Source organism: Gracilinanus agilis, chromosome 2 (genome assembly GCF_016433145.1).
Source record: "Gracilinanus agilis isolate LMUSP501 chromosome 2, AgileGrace, whole genome shotgun sequence".
Lineage (NCBI taxonomy): Eukaryota > Metazoa > Chordata > Mammalia > Didelphimorphia > Didelphidae > Gracilinanus > Gracilinanus agilis.
In genome coordinates, this window is record NC_058131.1 from 310468763 (window position 1) to 310489201 (window position 20439).

The 20439-nt window shown below is 35.9% G+C and overlaps 1 protein-coding gene across 1 annotated transcript in view; it reads left to right on the plus strand.

Annotated features, from left to right (window-relative positions):
- The first annotated feature begins 10941 nt into the window (after window positions 1–10941).
- Window positions 10942–20439, plus strand: part of GPATCH1 (G-patch domain containing 1) — a 53845-nt gene continuing 44347 nt past the window's right edge. The window contains exons 1-4 of the mRNA XM_044661448.1: window positions 10942–11014; window positions 18856–18990; window positions 19828–19913; window positions 20213–20373. Coding sequence (XP_044517383.1) covers window positions 10942–11014; window positions 18856–18990; window positions 19828–19913; window positions 20213–20373 — 455 coding nt within the window. The remainder of the gene's footprint in view (window positions 11015–18855; window positions 18991–19827; window positions 19914–20212; window positions 20374–20439) is intronic.

Sequence of the window (20439 nt, forward strand, 5' to 3'; positions counted from 1 at the left end):
CAGTTAAAAAAAAACCAAGAAATGGTCTTTAGTACATGGGGGTGAACATCTTTCAAGTTATGAGATCATCATTTTAGAGCTGGGGATACCTTAAAGATATCAAGTGTGATCTCTTCATTTTACAATTTTTGAAACTGAGTCTCAAATATATTAACTGACTAGTCCAAAATCAAACAGGTAGTAAATAGCATTTGAATGCAAAAATCCTTATGCCAGCTCTAGGACTCTTCTTCTCCATTTTAATACTTCTGCGCGTTCTGTTTCATTTCTTCTACAGCCAAAGTATAGCTCCTGGGAAAAACTGGCTCATTATTGTTTGGTTCTTATGAGATGAGAGACATCCAGCAGTAAGCGCTGGTTGTACCATATTGGCAAATGTTTTTTCATGAATTTTAACTTTTATTGGTCATGTAAATAAAAACTAAGATCAGGCTGCTAAGGGTATACCAAATTTCAGCAGAGAATTTCTAGATGATATAAAATAACACATGATAAGTAAATGTCAACTGGGTTTTCTGCAAGTTTCAAGTTTGCCCTTGCCCCCTGAGAACTCACCCCAAGGGAAGTCCCAGACACCAGTTTTGGACTGAATTTGTGTTTGGTAACCCCAGTTTGGGAGGGACTAGTAGACACAGTCAAATGTTGAGTATCTTATCTGTCTTAGTAGCTTCTCCCATTGTATTAAAGTCCTATCCCAGGAAGCCCAGCTCTTGGTTTAAACCTTTCTTTTTGTATTCATTGTAGAAGACTGCTCCCTGATACCCGGAGCTGCTGGCTGCAGCCTTTTTACCAAGTCTTCTTGTACCCTGTCCATGTATGTTTGCTGTACCAAGTTCCCCAGAGGGTATAAAAGACCCCCAACTACTGTCAGTCTTAGGAGAATCATCTAGCAGGTGATCCTCCCAGAGTTACTGTCCCAAGAGCCCCAGGGTTCCGACTCTGTGTATTATCTTGGCACCTGGCTCTGTGATAGCTGCTGATTATTGGACCTCTTTCCTGATTAGACTTGTTTTTTGCTGAGTACTTTAGTAGTTCTATGTTATTTCCAAGTTAACAAGAGCAAGAACATTACAAGTTTTCCTAAGTAGAGAAGAGACTCAAGCAGACACTATCCCAAAGTTTATTTTAAAATTCTGCGACTGTGTTTTTGAGAAAGAGCAAGCAGAAGCTGGAAATGGCAGCTATTCTTTCAGATACTCATATAGGAAGGAAGGCTGTCAGGATTGAGCAGGTTCCCCCGTGTCAGCCAGATCTTTTCCCAGCTCCCTCCAAGATCCTGGACAAGCAATCATAGATAAAATTGTAAAGTCTCTAAGTATAGCTTCTTAATGGAAAAAAGGGTGAGAGGTGCCCATAGGCAATGTGTACAGGGCCACTAACATATAATACTGGAATAGTAATGTCTCCCATCTAAATACATTTAGGGAGCATAATTTGTAGTGTTTAGGTTGTGCCTCCTTCAGATAGAGAATAGAATCACCATTTTTGAGGCTTGGCTTGCTTTAATTTCAAGGATTTATAATGACTAGATCTGTAGGTGCATTCTGGGAGCAGTAATCTGCTTGACTTTTTCATTTCAATGCAGATACCATATCCACATAGGGGAACAGAGTGGTCAGCAGGTTACAAAAGAGACAGACTCTTTTGATTTATGATCATACTAATTTAAGATGTTACAGGTGAACCAGAAAAAAATATTTTTTACACAAAGTCATGACTGATTGTCCATGTAAAGTATACCTTGCAAACTGAATATTTATTGATACAGTGCTACTGATTCATGCTTCAGTTGTGCTTCTATTTTATTATTTTCTTAATATGTTTATTTGCTACAGACTTGTGTTATGCTTATAGGATAGCAGTATCATTTAGTTGTAGAATATACTTTTTTGTTCACTGTTTATTTGCTTGTGCATTTAAGATTATACTTAGCTTTGTTTTTTCTAAGCTGACTAATATCGTTATAGCTAGCTAGCTTTTTTTGTTGTTGTTTATGACACTTTGCAGATGTGCTATGGATATGCATGTACTTTTACGACAGACATGCATGTAATATGTATTATATATAATTTAGGTATTTAGTTGCTAAAGTTCCCTAACAAGTGATGCTTTGGGTTATGCTAGATCTTTTGCAAGTAGTATTATTATTTTAAAATTTTATTTATTTTAATATATTTTATTTTCCCAATTATGTGAAATAACAATTTTCAACATATGTTTTCTGAAATTATAAGATCCAAATAGTCTCCTCCCCAACTCCAGATGTTAAGCAATTTGATATGGATTATACATGGATTATAATGCAAAATATACTTCCATTTTGGTCATTGTTGTAAGAGAATACTCATAATACCAAAACACCCAAATAAAAACATAAATGAATGTTTAAACTAATGTGAAAAATAGTATATTTTGATCTGTATTGCAAGTATTAGTAATGAGCATTTGTTTTCAGTGATACTGTGAGATGATTACCTGGGACAATAATTATTTTTGCTATTTTACAGTGTCAATGATTAATTTGATATTCCTGCTAACTAAAGATTTCAAGTCCATTCTAGTCATTTTTTTGAAAGGGATTGCAAGATTTCTGGTTCCCAGGAAGACTAGCATCTATAATCTGAGCAGGGCTGTGGATACAGACTTGGTGGATTCCAGTGTTCACTGCCCAGTGACACATTTGAACTTGGATTTCTGGTGTTGTTTTTTGGGGATAGCTCCTGAGTGAAGCCCAAAACCAGAAGGAGCAGATATACTTCCTGTTTCCCACCACTCAGGGAAAATGGCAGGCAGTATATAATAAACCAGTTAGTTCTCATCTCTGCTTTCTCAAAATTGGATGAGGAGATAATGGGAATCAGATGAGAGTGAAAGCTGCTTCTTCTTCAAATCTGCCAGGAACTGAGGAGTATACACTAATGAGTGTATAAAACAGCCAGAAGGAACTGTTTTTTCTCTAATTCACCCTGTTAAAGATTGATTAACTTAAAACTTGCATCTCCATTAAGCTATGCACAATTCTTTCTTTGGCAGAGGGCAAAGCTCAGGAGAAAAAGCTGATTCTATCTTTTCAATCCAAACAAACTGTATCTCCCCAACCACCCCATTGCTTAATATCTTTTCCTTGCTATTGTTTTACTCCCCTCATGTAAAAGTAAATCTGATGAACTGCTAATCCTTGTGTGACTAAAATGGGAGTGGGTAGAGATTTGGGAAAAGCTTAGATTTTGCTTCTGTGGAGATTAAAGTTTAGGGAAAGAGGAGGATCAGTAACTCACAGGCCATAAATGCAAGAAGCCCACTGAAATAGTGGCCCTAAACAAATGCAAATTTCCATAAACAGGAAAATCTGTAAGCAGAGAAATTACTGATGTAAATGTAAGTAAACCCCTAGCATTGAATTGAAGTTAGCCCAGCTCTAGAAATTGATATGTATGTGTGGAAGAAGTAATTTAGATTAAGGTTACTGCCACATAAGCTATGCTAGTTTTTCTCTTAAAAGGTAATTAAATTGTCCTGAAGACTTAATTGACTCAAGGGACACAGGCTGTGGACATTGATGTATCCTCCTGGTAGCCTGAGAACAAAAGCCAACAAGAATTGAGTCATTGGTTCCTCTTTCAGACTTCACACACACACACACACACACACACACACACACACACACACACACTTCTAAATGGTGTGCCAGTATTGCCAACAAACACAGAGGCAGGAAAACTGTGCTTGACTGAATCAATGCTATATTCTTTCTGAATATCCTTTTCATGCCATGGAAAGGTAGAGGCAGATAAATGACAGTAGATAGAAGACAGATCAAAGCCTAGAGATAGGAAGACAAAATCCCATTTCAGACATTTAACAGCTGTTTGACTCCACTTGCCTCAGTTTCCTCATCTGTAAAATTGGAATACCCATCTCCCTGGGTTTGTTGTAAGGATTACAGGAAAATAATATTAGTAAAGCACTAAGTCCAGTGTTTTAGTACATAGCAGGTATTAATAAATGCTTATATTCTTTCTTCCTTGTTTTTGAAGTAAACTTCTTTTAGTTAACTATTAGAAGGTCTTTTAATGTCTCATTTCACTCTAATCCCAAACCTGAACCTCTGGAACAATTGAATTGTTCTGTGAAAACTGTGGAGCTACCCCTGAAACTTTATAAATGGGAGACATATCCATTCAAGTGTTACATGTTTTGACCCTGTACAAATGTGACACATGCATACCTCTCACACTTTCCTTCATTAAAATGCTCTACAGGTACTCTTAACAATTTTATATAAATAAAGAACTCAGGATCAGGAAAGTATTTCTTTAGGAGTTCTTTATCTAAGGGAGTTGGACTCTGAAATTACCAAAACAATGCTTTGAGTGAATTATAAGTGAATCACTAAACTGAATCATTTTTTTGAATGAGGTAAACACCTAATCATGGGCTCTTTACCTTCTGTGACTAAGTTTTTGGAAGTTAATTGTCATACATATATGAAATAACACATTATGGAAGATTTTCTTCACTATGGAATTCATGTGTCTAACAGTCAGCAGGTTCAGATTATAGCATGGTTAAATACTGTTCTAGCAACATCACAATAATAAAAATTCAGCAGAGCCTAAAATTACATGAAGTCAGTTTGTATGTTGCACAAGGAAACCTCCATCTCAGAACAATCAATGAACCGTTGCATATTATAACAAAATAAGCCCAAATGAGAATTTCTGACATGTACAAAACACAGTAACATCTTAGCTCTGAGCATCAGTTTATAAATTTACAATTATTGTTAAACCTTTCATTCTATCATCAATTGGTTGTATGATATTAAACTATTTAATCTTTTTGAGATTAAATTTCTATAGTGGTAAAATTAGAACAATACTATCTCTTGAGAACTACCCTTTATACAATTTAGTCATTTAGTTAGTTAGTATGTAGTGAGTTTGAATGCAACTAGACATCTTGGAATAAAATCTTACTAGATAAAAAATGCTAAACTAAGAACAAAGAATTATTATATAATCATTATTTGGATAGGGCTGGTCCTATGGTTTCATTGATATAGGGAACTCCTGGGCAAGCAGACTCCTTTTACCAATTCAACTTACGGTTTTAGAGTTGTTACCTGTATAATGTCACACAGCCACTATGTGTCAAAGGTGAAACTTGCAGGCAGCTCTTCCTGGTTCCAAGGCCATTTCTCAATCTCGGTACATTGATAGAGATTTAGTAAGAGATAAGGAACTATTTTAGTAATGACTTCATTAAGATTTTGCTTTTTAAATTTTGAAGATAAGGAAAAAGACCAGGAAGAAAAAGAGAAGAAGGAGAAGGAGAGAGGACAAGGATGAAAAATTGGAGAAAGAAGAGAAAGGAGGAGGAGAAGAAGAAGAATTTCTTGAGCTTGGAAGCAAAACACCAAAAGAATTTTATATGAAACCATGAATCTCCATTTCATACTGCATGGTTTTTTTAAAGTATATAATAAATTTGACACATTACTTTCAAAAATCTCCTGCTTGTCTTTGCTCTTTCTGAACTTTCTTCTGTTGTCTTCTCTGCATTTAAGATATCCATTATACCTAAGGTACTTAAGATACTCAAGGCAATCAAGGGAAGCAATGGGATTAAACTGATTATATTGCTACATAAAAATGTGATAACTAAGATGCTTAAGATATTTATGATACTTGAAGTGCCTAAGTACTTAGGATATTTAAGGTATTGAAGATATTTAAGAACTTTATCATTATTAGGGCAGTGAATAGGAGAATAGACTAAGAGCATGGAGTAAGTCAATTATGATATCAGAATCAAAGGATAAGAAAGAGAAATACACTGGGAAAAGATAAAAGTAGAGAAAGTTGAGGGTAAATTATCTCAGATGAGTAGATGCATAAGAATCAATATAATGGAGGGAATGATGAGAAGGGTAGCAGGCAATGCTTGAACTTTACTCTCATCAGAAATGGCACAGTTAGTAATTATAGCTATGAATGTGAATGGAATGAACTTACTCATGAAATGAAAGAGGATAGCAGAGTGAATTAAAAGCCAGAATCCAACAATATGTTGTCTATAAGAAACACATTTAAAACAGGAAGACACACACAGAGTAAAGGTAAAGGGCTAGTGTAGAATCTATTATGTTTCAGCTAAAGTTAAAAAAACAGGGGCACCAATTATGATTTCAAATAAAGCAAAAGTGAAAATTAAAAGAGAAAAGGAAGGAAATTATGTCTTGATAAAAAGAACCATAGATAATTAAGTAATATAAACATTAAACATATGCATCAAATGGCAAAGTAGCGATATTCCTAAAGGAGAAGTTATATGAATTACAAGAGGAAATTGACAACAAAACTATATTAGTAGAAGATATTAACCTTCCCCTCTCAGAATTAGATAAGTCAAACCAAAAAATAAACAAGAACTTAAGGAGGAGAACAGAATTTTAGAAAAGTTAGATTTAATAGACATCTGGAGGAAACAGAATGGGAATAGAAATGAATATTGTTTTTTTCTCAGTAAGTATATGCCATCTTCACAAAAATTGATCTTATAATAGGACACAAAAGCCTTATAACCAAATGTAGAAAAGAAGAAATAGTAAATGCATCCTTCTTAGCCCATAAAGTTATACAAATTACACTCAACAAAGGGTTGGAGGAAAAAAAACCCTAATAATTGGGAACTAAATAACCTTATCCTAAAGAATAAATGGGTCAAAGAACAAATCACAGAAACAATCAACAATTTCATTAAAGAGAATGATAAGTAGACAATAGAGCAACATTCTTGAGATAGAGCTAAAGCAGTACTTAGAAAAAATTTTATATCTTTAAAGGCTTACATTAATAAAATAGAGAAAGAGCAGATCAAAGAATTGGGCATGCAACTAAAGAACTAGAAAAAGAACAAATTAAAAATTCCCATTTCTAACAAATTAAATTCCCAAGAAATTAAAAACATCAAATTAGAAATCTTGGAAATGAAGGGAAAGAGTAATAAAATTGAAAGTAAGAAAACCACTGAACTAATAAATAAGACAAGGAGTTGTTTTAATAAGACAAGGAGTTGTTTTTATGAAAAACAAACAAACAAACAAAAAACCCAACAAAAACACAAAGAAATAGATTGGTCATTTTGGTTACTGGTCAATTTGATCAAAAAGAAAGAAAGAAAACCAAATCATCTAGTGTCAGAAATGAAAAGGGAGAATTCACAACTAATGAAGATTAAATTAAAGCAATTATTAGGAGTTATTTTGCCCAATTATATGTTGTTAAATCTGACAATCTAAGCAAAAATAGATCAATTTTAAAAATATATATAAATAGCCCAGATTAACAAAGAAGGAAATAGGAAGACTTTGGAGGCAGCTAGGTAGCATAGTGGATAAAGTACTGGGCCTAGAGTCAAGAAGACATATTTTCCTAAGTACAAATCTGGCTTCAGTCATTTATTAGCTGTGTGATCTTGGGCAAGTTACTTAACACTGTTTGTCCAGTTCCCCCATCTATCAAATGAGCTGGAGAAGGAAATGGCAAACCACTTCAGTATCTTTGTAAGGAAACTCCAAATGGAGTTGAGTCAGACATTAGTGAAAAATGACTGAACAAACAACAATAAAATCTCTGAGATCTTACAAGAGTCTCTTATAATGAAGTTTCCAGTTCTTTCAATATTCTTTCTCATAAACGTTGACATTTTTGTAAAGATTTTTTATTAATAATTGAAATAAATGGGACTGTTTGATTAGCATTCTATTAATTGTACAATGTCATCAGAATCTTTTATCTTTTTCCTTTCTCTTGCAATCAGTTGAAGTTTCCTGCCCTATACTTATATACACATATATTTTATGTATATATGTATGTATGTATGTATGTATCTATCTATCTATCTACCAGGCCTAGTACAATTCTTGGTGTCAGAGACTAGAGCTGTGTATCCATCCCTTTAAGGAGTTACGAACATGTAGGAGTATGTTAGAGCTTCTATAGCAGGGGTTGGCAACTTATGGCTCTGGAGCCATATGTGGTTCTTTTGAGGGCCAGATATGGCTCTTTCTGCAGGAGCCATAAAGTCAATTTTTTTTCAGGCACTGTTACTGGAGCTCACACTGTGAGCATTGTACGGCTCTCACGAAATTACATTTTTAAAAATGTGGCGTTTATGGCTCTCACAGCCAAAAAGGTTGCTGATGACTGTTCTATAGACTAGCGAGGAATGATTATTAAATTTTCTACCTGAGTATTTATATCTTGGAAGTAGGTAAATTAGGTTTGATTTTTTGTTTTGTTGATTGTCTAGACTTAAGAAAGTGCTAAAGAAAATTTTATTAATTTAGATTAACTTTAAAAGTGTGTTGTATAGGGTGGTTCAGTAGATAGAGAGCCAGGCCTGGATACAGTGGGTCCTGGGCTCAAATTTGGCTTCAGATACATTCTAACTGTGTAATCCTGGGCAAGTCACTTAATCCCAATTGCCTAGCCTTTTTCATTCTTCTGCCTTGGAACCAATACTACTATTGTTTAACAATACCTGTTGTGTATACTCCCTTTGCCCTCCGCCCCCCCCCCCCCCAGCCAGGTGTACACTCCTGCCTATAAAGTTTCCTAGGACCTTTGGAATGGATTTCTCCTCATTTCAAAGGAGTTCATTTCCTTAGCTTGTTCAAGACAACCTGGGGATCAGTATTTAATTGATATAGAGCTAGAAGAGTCTATAGAACAAACAATACAACTTCATTGTGTTTACAGATATGGAAGGTGACACTTCCCCTCTTCCACCCTTCCCTATATAATGTATTCATGTTTTTATCTTCAATCATTTATTCAACAAGCATTTTTTCATTGTCTCCTGTTTGTGCTCCACTAGACTAGGACATAGGAATACAAATAAAAGGAATGAAAGAATTCTTACTCTCAAGGGTTATTTTTTTTTTTTAAGTAAACCTTCTGTTTTAGTATCAGTTCTAAGACAGGAGAGCAGCAAGGTCTTGGCAATTGCGATCAAGTGACTTGTCCAGGATCACAAAGCTAGGAAGTATCTGAGGTTATGTTTGAACCTAAGTCCTCCTGGCTCTAGGCCTGGAGCTCTCTCCATTGTGCTACCTCGCTGCCCCTCAAGGGTTACTTTTTTTTCTCCTTTATTTCTTAATTTATTTATTACCAATTATGTTATAACAAATTTCCACACAAGCTTTCTTTTCTTTTCTTTAAAAAACTCTTACCTTCCATCTTAGAATCAATACTATGTATTGGTTCTAAGGCAGAAGAGTGGTAAGGGCTAGGCAATGGGAGTTAAGGGACTTGCCCAGGGTCACACAGCTAGGAAGTGTCTTAAGTCCAGATTTGAACCGAGGATCTCCCTTCTCTAGGATTGACTTTCAATCCACTGAGCTACTCAGCTGCCCCCACAAGTTTTCTTAAGTTATATGACTGAACTTATCTTCCTTCTTCCCTTCCCTTCCCTTCCCCCTCTGGATGCTGGCTTGCAATTTGATCTGGGTTATACATGTATTATCATGTAAAACATATTTCTGTATTGTTCACTTTTGTGAGTAATCTTATAAAACCAAAACCCCCAAACATTAACCCAAATAAACAATTGAAAAATCATATGCTTTCATCTGCATTCTGACTCCAACAATTCTTTCTCTGGAGATGTAAAGCATTCTTTGGCATAAGTCCTTCAGAATTGTTCAAGGGTTACTTTCTAACATGGGAAACAAGTAAATATGTAAATACATACAAAGTAAATATAAAAAGAATCAATACAATTATTTCAAAGTAGTTAAATCCAAGGTAGATAGAGAAGGAGAACATTAGCAGTTGGGAGGATCAGAAAAAGTTTAATAATATAATGTGGTGCTTGAGATGGAGGTAATGAAGGAGTATATTCCAGACATGGGGAACAGATGTGTGTGTTGAGGAAGAGTAATTTTCAATGAGGCTTGAAAGATATGCAGGGGTGTGCTGGTAAATGTTTAACAACTGCCTAAACTTATGGGTAATTATGCATGCCTTTAAAGTCTAATCTGTATTATTAACATTGTTTCCTTCATTTTCTTAAGTCTAGACAATCCACAAAACAACAAATCAAACCCTGATTTCTAGCGTTTATCTATTTCTCAGTTGTAAAGGCTTACCCTGAAAATTTAACATTTGGCTCTCCTCAAGTTGATTCTACTACATCCACTGCATGGTATGTTGGGGACAATTAGCACTTCTGGTTCAAGGGTCTGCTGAGTCTCTTTCAGGGGTACTTTCCTCCTTTGGGGTGTACCTGCCACTCAGTTTTCACTTGTGGTTCCAAGAAACCCTAGCATGCTCTTTGGCCACACCCCAGCAGACTTGCAGATAGGCTAAAGTGGGTTGAGGGTAACAGACAAGCCTCAAACCCATCAGTGAGTTGAGAAATACCTAGCCCAGCCCTTGATGACATACCTTAATGAAATGAGGATGGGAACAATTTGTTCCATTAGCATTAATAAATGGAAATTAACTGGTACCTAATAAGTACCCAATAAAAGCTTGTTGGTTGGAAGAGTATTTGCCCCAAAGTCACAAAGCTAGTCCTGTGGAAGAACAAGGACTAGAACTCAGGTCTAGTGACTCAGTCTCTAGCACCATGCCAGTTTTGGAGAGTAAAGGAGTGGGACCCAGTTGGTCAACTTTGACTTCTCAAAAGATCTTCAAATTGACGCAAACACAAAACCTAGGTTCTGCAACTGGAGGCTCGACTGGGGCTCCTCTGCCGTGGTCACAAGAGCCCTAGATTCCCAGGGAGCGAAGTACACGAGTTCTTTGAAGCGGCTCTAGTAGAGACAATTAACCTAGTAACTGAGAAAAGAGAAAAACGGTAGGAAAAGTGAGAGTTTTGGACCTCAGAGGCTACCGTAGTTGGTAGCAGGGCGGAGTCTGAGGGAACAAGATGGCGGCCCGCGGTAGTGACAGCGAAGATGATCTAGTCACCTACGGGACCGGCCTTGACCCCCTAGAAGAAGGTATCCTGGATGGAGTGGGGCACAGTGGGACACAATTTCGTCAGTGGAAAAGGGGCGAGGAGTAGGGTTTAGGCCCCTTCTCTTTTGGAGCCCTGGGAGGGAGCTTAGACGAGAAGAGAGAAAGAGAGGGAGGGGAGAAAGGGCGCGGAGTGTCCTCCGGAAGTCCTGCGACCCCTGGCGTGGATGGATGGGTGGGTGGGTTCGCCCATAAAGGCGGCGTCTGAGGTTGTGGACATATATCTTTTTGAACCAGAGTGAGCCTGGTTCTTCTCTCAGGCAGGCATAGTCCCCGTGGCGTTTAAGTTTTAAGTTTGTACAAACGGATTCCCAGATCAGAAGACTGGGTTCCAGGTTTTGTTTTTGTTTTGATATTTTTGTTTAATTCCCATGGGGAAAGTTGCCTTTAGTTTTAGTGAGTACGGCTTTTACCTCTAAAAGCTTAAAGCTGCACTGGGGCTTTGCCCACATCTCGTTTGTGGCATTGTTTATTTGGAACTCTGATATTTTAAAATTGCAATAAGAAATACTAATTTTTTGCCTCAGCCTTCTATTTCAATGAGGACTTGTTTGAATTAGATAGATAGATAGATTGCTCCGGGAAATTAACAGCACTAACATTCTTGATGCTCCAGCCCCTATTCTGTGTTAGAGACTGCAGTTTAAAACCAAGTATATAGATTAGACAGTGGTACAGGGGTCGGGAAATTTGAGACACTTTCTAGTTGCTTAACTGGACAAATCACTTAATCCTGTTTGCCTTAGTTTCCTCATTTGTAAAATAATCTGGAGAAGGAAATAGCAAACCACTCCAACCCCAAATAGGATCACAGAGTCAGACATGGTAGAAATGACTGAACAACAAAAATATAGTTGAGAGGCCCTGGAGTTTCTATCCCAGCAAAAATGAGACACAAGTCAGTCAATAAGCATTTATTAATTGAGACTACTACTGGTACTAGTACTACTTAGTGTCTAGTACTGCTACTACTATTACTCAGCTACTACTACTAGATTGCAGACTTTTTTTTTTTTTTTTAATGTTAGTAACCTTATCAGATATTCTTGTTCCCTATGCTGTGCATAGGGCAATACTGGTCACATAAAGGTATGTGACAGGGAGGACTAGCACTTCTGGTGTGAGGGCTTGCCAACCGTATTTAAGGCTACTCATTTTCTTTTGGTATCCACCTTTCATCCAATTCTCACCTGGTTCCCCAAGGAGCTGTGACATGCACATTGGCAACACCTTGGTAAAATGGTCCAAAAAAAAAAAATGGGCTAAACTAGATTGAGGATAACTGATAGTTCTCAAACTATTGGTGAGTTAAGGAGAATGTCTGCCTCAAGCATATGAAGACTTCCACCAGTGGAATGGGTGGATGAGAACTATTTGTTCCACCAAGTCATGAAGATGGCTAAAGCAGGTACTCTAGATCACATAGAACCTGGTCAGACATGGAAGATGCTATGGTCACCCACTACATCCTAGGCCATCTCCAATCATCCTTACTTGTCTTGCCATTGGATTTCCATGACTGGAAGAATATGAGGCTGAGGACTTTGTGTAACTCTGTCTCATTTGAATCCAATTCATGTTCAAGTCAAGACATTACTCTTTGTTTGATGTCTTTGGTCCTTTTTAAAAACCAATGAACATGGAACAAGTAGGTTGCTCTGTGGATTGAGAGCCAGACCTAGAGACTGGAAGTCCTAGGTTCAAATCTGGCCTCAGAGACTTCCTAACAGTGTGACCCTGGGCAAGTCACTTAACTCCCATTACTTAGCCTTTACTACTCTTCTGCCTTGGAACCAATACTTAATATGGATTCTAAGACGGAAGGTTAGGATTTAAAAAACAAACAAACAGGTGAACAACTGATCATATAATACATGCTACTTATTGAACTAAATCATAAAACCACCCCCAAAACCCCAAGAAACAAACCCAACCAAGTATAATATTAACTGAATACTGAACTGATACTTGAATAAAATGGTGAACTCCAAAATTTTAATTTCTTATTCAATGGTAAGGTCTCACCTCACATCCTGGGGGATGGGGGAGGGGGAGGTTCAATAGACAGTAGTAATAGTAGTTATTTTTTATTTTACATTAATTCATACTCAATATTTTTGCCAAACTGGCCAACGTATTCTTCCCTTAACTTGACCTTCCATGTCTAGTTTCCATGCTTTTTTAAAATTGTAAATAAATGAATTTTCTGCTTCCTCCTCCTCTTCCTCCCCCCCCCTCACATTTATCTAGTGCTTACTATGTGTCAGGCACTGTGCTAAATGCTGGGGATATGAAAAAAAGGCAAAAAAAAACAAACCCCAAAAAGAAAGACATTTTTTGCTCTTGAGTAGCTCATAGCCCAATGAGGGAAACAACAGATGAAACAAGATCTTGAGAAAAATTTTTAAAGAGTAGATGAATTCAGGTTGTCTCAAAACTGAATTGTATAAGAAGCAGGCAAGTAGCTCAGGGAGAGCTAAGCCTGGAGTTGAGAGGTCTTCTTGGGTTCAAATGTGACTTTCAGACACTTCTCTCAGTGTGACCCTGGGCAAGTCATTTAACTCCATTTGCCTAGTCCTTATTAATCTTCTGCCTTGGAACCAATACCCAGTATCAATTCTAAGACAGAAAAAAAGGGTTTAAGAAGCAAAACAAACTTGAATTCCATGTTTAAGTTTATTATTTGCATTCATTCACACTACTGCTATCTAAATCATAGTTTCTCTTTATGAAGACTTAGTCTATTATATCCTCTTTTTACTCTGGTATGAAACCTGTGAAGTGAGACCTTACCATTGAGTAAGAAACAAGTTTTATTTAAGTGTACAGTTCAGTATTCAATTAATACTTGGTGGTGATTGTTTTTTTGGGAGAAGGGTCTTTGTTTTATGATTTATTTTAACAAGTAGTGTGTCTTGTGTAACCAGTATTACCCTATGCATTGTGTATGAAACAGAAAGAATATTTGATACAGTTGTAATATACTTTCAAAGCGTTTGCAGTCTAGTGTAGAAGAATATAAAATCCTATAGTTAGATGTCAAAATATACACAAAAATGCTATGAGATATCTTTTCTTAGGAACAGAAACAAATAATTATGAACTAGAGTAATCTGGAAAGGCATCTTTCCTCTGGGTTTGGTATTATCTTGATATGCACATGACTCCCAAATCTACATAAATATTTATCTTGTCTTTTCTCAGCTTTAGTCACTAAAGCTTGATAGGTACTTCTAGCCAGAAAATCTATAGGTACCTTGTTAAATCATAATAAATTTTAAAGCATGTTTAAAATTCACTATCTTTCCATCCAAACCCACCTTTTCTCAAAATTTCCTTATTTCTTTTTAGGTCACTGCCATACTTCTAGTCACCCAGGTTCAGATCCTTGATGTTACTCAACTCATTGCTCTCCCTTTTGATCCATATTTAATTAATGACTAACTCTTGGCCATTCTGCTTCTTCAACATCTCTTGAATCAGTACCCATCTCTTCACTCATGTAGCCAACATTCTAGGTTAGGTCCCTATTACCTCTTGCTTGTATTGTTGAAATTGTCTCCTAATTGGGCAATGTTTCTGGTCTCCTCTCCAGCCAAAATAATCTTCCTAAAATAACTACCCTTCTGAAGAATCTCCTTTGGTTCTAAATTGCATCTAGGATAAAACAAATTCTTTAGCTTGCTATTTAAAATGCCTGAAGCCTTCCTTTCTAGATTTATTTTATATTACTTCTCTTTACACTCAATGTTCTGGCCAGATGGGCCTCCTTGTTCTTCCCCCAACTTGGCCTTCCATCCTTAGTTTTCATGCTTTTGTATTTGTTCTTCTTGGAGTACATTTTCTCTTTATTTCTACCTCCTAAAATCCTTAGCTCCCTTTAAGATTTAGTTCTACCACATGAAAAATGGGAATCCTTTTTTGATTCTTCTAGTTGTTGGTCCTTCTCAGCTTGTATTGCTTTGTAAATATCATATCTTCTCAGTTAAAAGTAAGCCACTTAAAGGAGGGATTGTTTTTAGGTTTATCTTTCTACTCCCAGCACATACCTCAGTGTATTAGACATTATAAGCACTTAATAAATAATGTTTATGTGATTAGATTGGATTAAAGTTATGTAAGACTTGAATAGGCAGAGAGCAGGGCATTTGGGACATGAAGAGTAACATTATTGCACGTTAATATATTCAAGTGCTCATGTAATCTTTTTTATTTATAGTCCCTAATTTGCTCGTTTATCAAGTGTGAAAGGTGATGTAAGCAACTGAAGTATTTGCTTTATATGCTTCTTATCCTTTCATATGTGACTGGGAAAATCTTATAGGAAATGGGACTTTTGGGTCCTAACCTTGATATTTAATTGGGAAACATTTGTAGTCTTAGTTCCTTTCTGGCCTAGAAAAGGTTATATGACTTAATTGCTTCAGAAGTTTGAAGATTAATTAGTATTTTCCAAACACTTTGATGTTTAAAAGTACTAGGAGCATTACATAAAGTAATAATATGCCAGAAAGATAACTACTTTTACTCCCAGCTTTGAAGTTTTAGGGACAGGTTAGATGAACATAGCTAGATGAAGCACTCTTAAGTTTTGATTGATGTTTAGAGACTAAACTTTGATAAACATCTACTGGTAAGAATTAATCTTAAACCTAGAGGCAATTGCTAAACTGTCATCATAGGGATGGGAGGGAGCACTAACATACATTACCTTTCCTTTAAGACTTTCTCTTTTCTTTTGTTTTCCCAAAACAAAAGCTAGGTAGTTCATGGGTAGAGTGCCGGGCCTGGAGTCAGGAAGACCTGAGTTCAAATATGGCCTCAGACACTTTCTGGTTATGTAACCCAGGGCAAGTCACATAATCCTGTTTGCTTCAGTTTCCTCATCTGTAAAATGAGCTGGAGAAGGAAATTGCAATCCACTTTCTTTGCTAAAGAAACACCAAATGAAATCACAAAGTCAGTCACTACTGAAATGACTGAACTTTTTCTATACCTAGCATTCATATAGCACTTCAAGTTTATAATGTGCTTTACATATGCTATCTCCTTTGATCTTTACAAAAATCCTGTAAAGTAGGTACTGTCATTAGCCTTATTTTACAGATCTGGAAACTGAAAGAGGTTGATTGATTTGCCCCGGGTTAACAGAATTAAATAGATGTCTGAGATAGAATTTGAACTCAGGCCTTCTTGACTACAAGTTCAGCACTTGACTACAATTTGATATTCATTTTGTTTTTTTCTCTAACTACTTTCTGATTGTACCACTGACAGCTGATTCAGGGATGACTCCTCTTTCAGGAACCAGTTTTCTGTCAAAATAGAATCAATTTTCTTTTTGGGGATAATATTATTTCATGTTTAACTTGTCTAGAGCTTCCTTTCTCTCTTCTTGAAGAAGATATTCAGGGGATACCAGCATTTGACCTCTTTAATTTCTAGTCCTGAATCATGTTTTCAAGATAACTTCTCTCCATCTTTCCCCATCTTGTGATCAACTCTGAATTGAAATTACTGAGTATTAAAGTCTATGTTGACTTGATTTGGGGGTATCTGATCAGTTTCTTGTAGAATATCTCCACCTTTCCATCTCCTATAACAAACATTGCTATAAAACTGCAGTTATCTTTTTGGTGGCATTTTTACTTAGACTCATCATAAGCATTGCAATGCCAGATGACAAATGGCCCAAGAAATACCTTTTCTTTTTGCCTTAGAGCTAAAACCATGTATGTAATCAAGTCCACCGACTTTTGCCTCTCCAAAGGGAACCTGTTCTTTGGCTGCAACTTTCTTTTATTTTCTGGTTTCATTTATCTCAAAAAAATTAATATTAATTTCTTCCAAAAATATATTAATTCTTTGGGTTTTGGACAGAGAGTTGACACTTAGAATATGAGCATTATTGGGGATAATATTATGTTAATGTTTCTATTTTTCTCTTTGAAAATTTTTATTTAATTAATTTAGAATATTTTTCCATGGTTACATGATTCATGTTCTTTCCCTCCTTTCCCTTCATCCCCCTCCCATAGCCAATGAGCCATCCCACTGGGTTTTACATGTGTCATTGATCAAAACCTATTTCCATATTATTAATATTTGCATTAGGGTGATCACTTAGAGTCTACATCCCCAATCATATCCCTATTGACCCATGTGATCAAGCAGTTGTTTTTCTTTTGTGTTTCTACTCCCACAGTTCTTTCTCTGGATGTGAATAGCATTCTTTTTCTTAAGTCCCTCAGAATTGTCCTGGATCACTGCATTTCTGCTAGTAGAGAAGTCCATTACATTTGATTGTGCCACAGTGTATCAGTCTCTGTGTATAAGGTTCTCCTGGTTCTGCTTCTTTCACTCTGCACCAATTCCTAGAGGTCATTCCAGTTCACATGGAATTCCTCCAGTTCATTATTCCTTTCAGCACAGTAGTATTCCATCACCAACAGATACTACAATTTGTTCAGCCATTCCCTGATTGAAGGGCATCCCCTCATTTTCCAATTTTTTGCCACCACAAAGAACACAGTTATAAATATTTTTGTTCAAGTCTTTTTCCTTATTATCTCTTTGGGGTATAAACCCAGCTTAATGTTTCTAAATAGTTTAGAACTGTGGAATTCTTAGTATCTTTTTCTTCCTTCTCTAACATTATCCAAAGACTTTTTAAAATTCTTTTTTTTTTTAATTTCTGTGACCAAAGAATCTTTTACCTAAATGCCATTCCATAATGATCATCTTCATTGTACTTAACAAGATTGGTTTTTGGATAGTGTTACCAGGATTCTAATCTTTAAAGACAATTCTTATTTTAAGCAAACTCACATGGAGAATTTTGAACTTCTGGAATGGATAAAAAGGGGATTGATTTATTTTGCAGTATTGAAAATTGCTTAACTCCAGATTTGGCTGTGATATGTGGGGAGACAGGATTGTAGCATAGTGAATGGGACATTGGACTTGGAGTCAGAAAGACCAGAGTTCACCTTTAGCTTCAGATACTTAAGAGCTGTGTGATGCCTGAAGTTACTCAGCAGTTAAATAAGGGGGTTGTACTTGATAGCCTTTAAGGTCCCTTCCATCTATCAGTCTATGATCTTACGTTAGATAGTCTCTGCCAGTTGTGAGACTTTAGTCTGCTTCTTATGGACATTCTGTGTACTTTGAACAAAGACAAAAGAAAAGAGCCTGGACAGTGACTGGACTCACGAGATCTTTAGGAACAAAAGGATATCATTGTGATTAAAAAATGGAGCAGTAGCAGGTTAGTGATGAGATAATAGGAGACTTAGAAAAATGCTGCAAAACTGAAAGTACTAGTACTGTAAAATAAATACAATGATAAAATGGAACATATTATGAACAAATCCATCATCTTTACTTTTCTTCACCAAAAGATGGCAATTTGGTTTGTTGGAGTTTTTCTTCTTATATAATAAACTTATACAGAACTTAGTTGGAGTTAGGATTTGTTTTATTTTATTATTATGTTCCCTGAGCCTAGCACATTGCATGATATGTACTTAACATGATATTATGTATGATATTTATGGTATGATATTTAACTTTTCTGGAACATGTATATTCTCTAAAATATAGTATATGTATAATCTATCTTCTAGAGTAGAGAAATTTGAGGAAATGAATTCCAAAGATGATAGAATTGTAGGAGAGGTAACTTGTTACTTTTGGTCTATAATTTTCTTCTGAAAGCATGGAAGAAATTTAGGCTTTTTTTGTTTGAGAAGAAACATTTTCTTTGAATGAATTTTCTTTTCCCTTCTTTCCCTTTGTGTGTGTGTGTGTGTTGGTGTCTTAAAAGGTGAAAGACCAAAGAAACCACTTCCCATTCAGGATCAGACAGTTAGAGATGAAAAAGGACGATACAAACGGTTTCATGGAGCCTTTAGTGGAGGTTTCTCTGCTGGATATTTCAATACTGTTGGCTCAAAAGAGGGTAAGGCCTTTCTGATTGTGGATACAACTCTGACACATTACATTTTCAGCTTCGTCAGTACCATATAACATGTCTTTTTTTTAGCTTCTATTTTAAGTTTTTTTTTTTTTACTGCTTCCATAGTTGTTTAAAAAATGTGCTTGAATGGTAAGCATATCTATAGAGGTAACCTATTTTGCTTTTCCTCTTTGTTTATATATCAAATTTGAAATGACATCATTTAAAGAGGCATGATGATGATCTAGAGCAGTGTTTCCCAAACTTTTTGGCTTACCGCCCCCTTTCCAGAAAAAATATTACTTAGCGCCCCCTGGAAATTAATTTTTAAAAAATTTTAATAGTAATTAACAGGGAAGATATATGTATTAATGTTTCTACCTTTTTCATAAAATATAGTAAAGAAAGGTATAAATTAGAAACATTGAACTTTGAAATTATGAAACTATTTATTGAACTCAGAATAGAATGTAATACAAAAGAAGTTAAAACATTCAAAATCCCAAATGCACCTGTGTCCATCACCGCCTCCCTGGATGGCTGCGGCGCCCACTTTGGGAATCACTGATCTAGAGGAAGGAGTGGAAAGTGTGGGTTTGACTCCTGGCTTTAACATTAATAATTATGTGACTTTGGGTAAATCACATAAACTTCTTTGGGTCTTCATTTCTGTGCCTGGAAAATGGGGGTTAATGATGTTTATCACACCTACTTTATGGGAATGAGGAAAACTCTTTGTAAAGGTGCTGCATAATTATATGTTATATTATTAGTATTTCTTTTTTGCTATTAAGTTTAGATAAATTTTCTTGGTAAAATTTTTAACTTTTATTTTTCAAGGATGGACACCCTCCACTTTTATATCTTCAAGGCAAAACAGAGCAGAGAAAGCTGTTCTTCGTCCAGAAGATTTTATGGACGAAGAGGTAAGTTTACAAAACTATATTGGGTAGGTAGCCTTCACTAAATGTGTACTCAGGGTTAGGTTTTGCATAGTTCAAAATAATATACTTCCTTTTTTCAATTAGTTTAAATATAAATAGGTAGTTTCTATTGGTGTCCATTGGTGAATGTAAAGTTCTACTTTATAGATGTATATATTCATTGAGTTTTTGTATCTCAAGTTATATTTAGTCCTTAAATTTCATCCTAAAACCTCATTACTTTGTAGAGTTTAAGTCTGTTTTCTAGTTCAATACCAAAACAGAGTTGTTGTTTTTTTAAGGATCTTAGTGAATTTGGGATCGCACCTAAGGCAATTGTAACCACAGATGAGTTTGCTTCTAAAACCAAAGATAGAATTAGAGAAAAGGCCAGACAGTTGGCTGCTGCTGCTGCACCTATTCCTGGAGCCACTTTACTAGATGACCTCATAGCACCAGCAAAGTGAGTAGAGATTTTCATATAATATTTACTTCTTATTGTAGCACTTCTGTCTTTGTAATTTTTTAT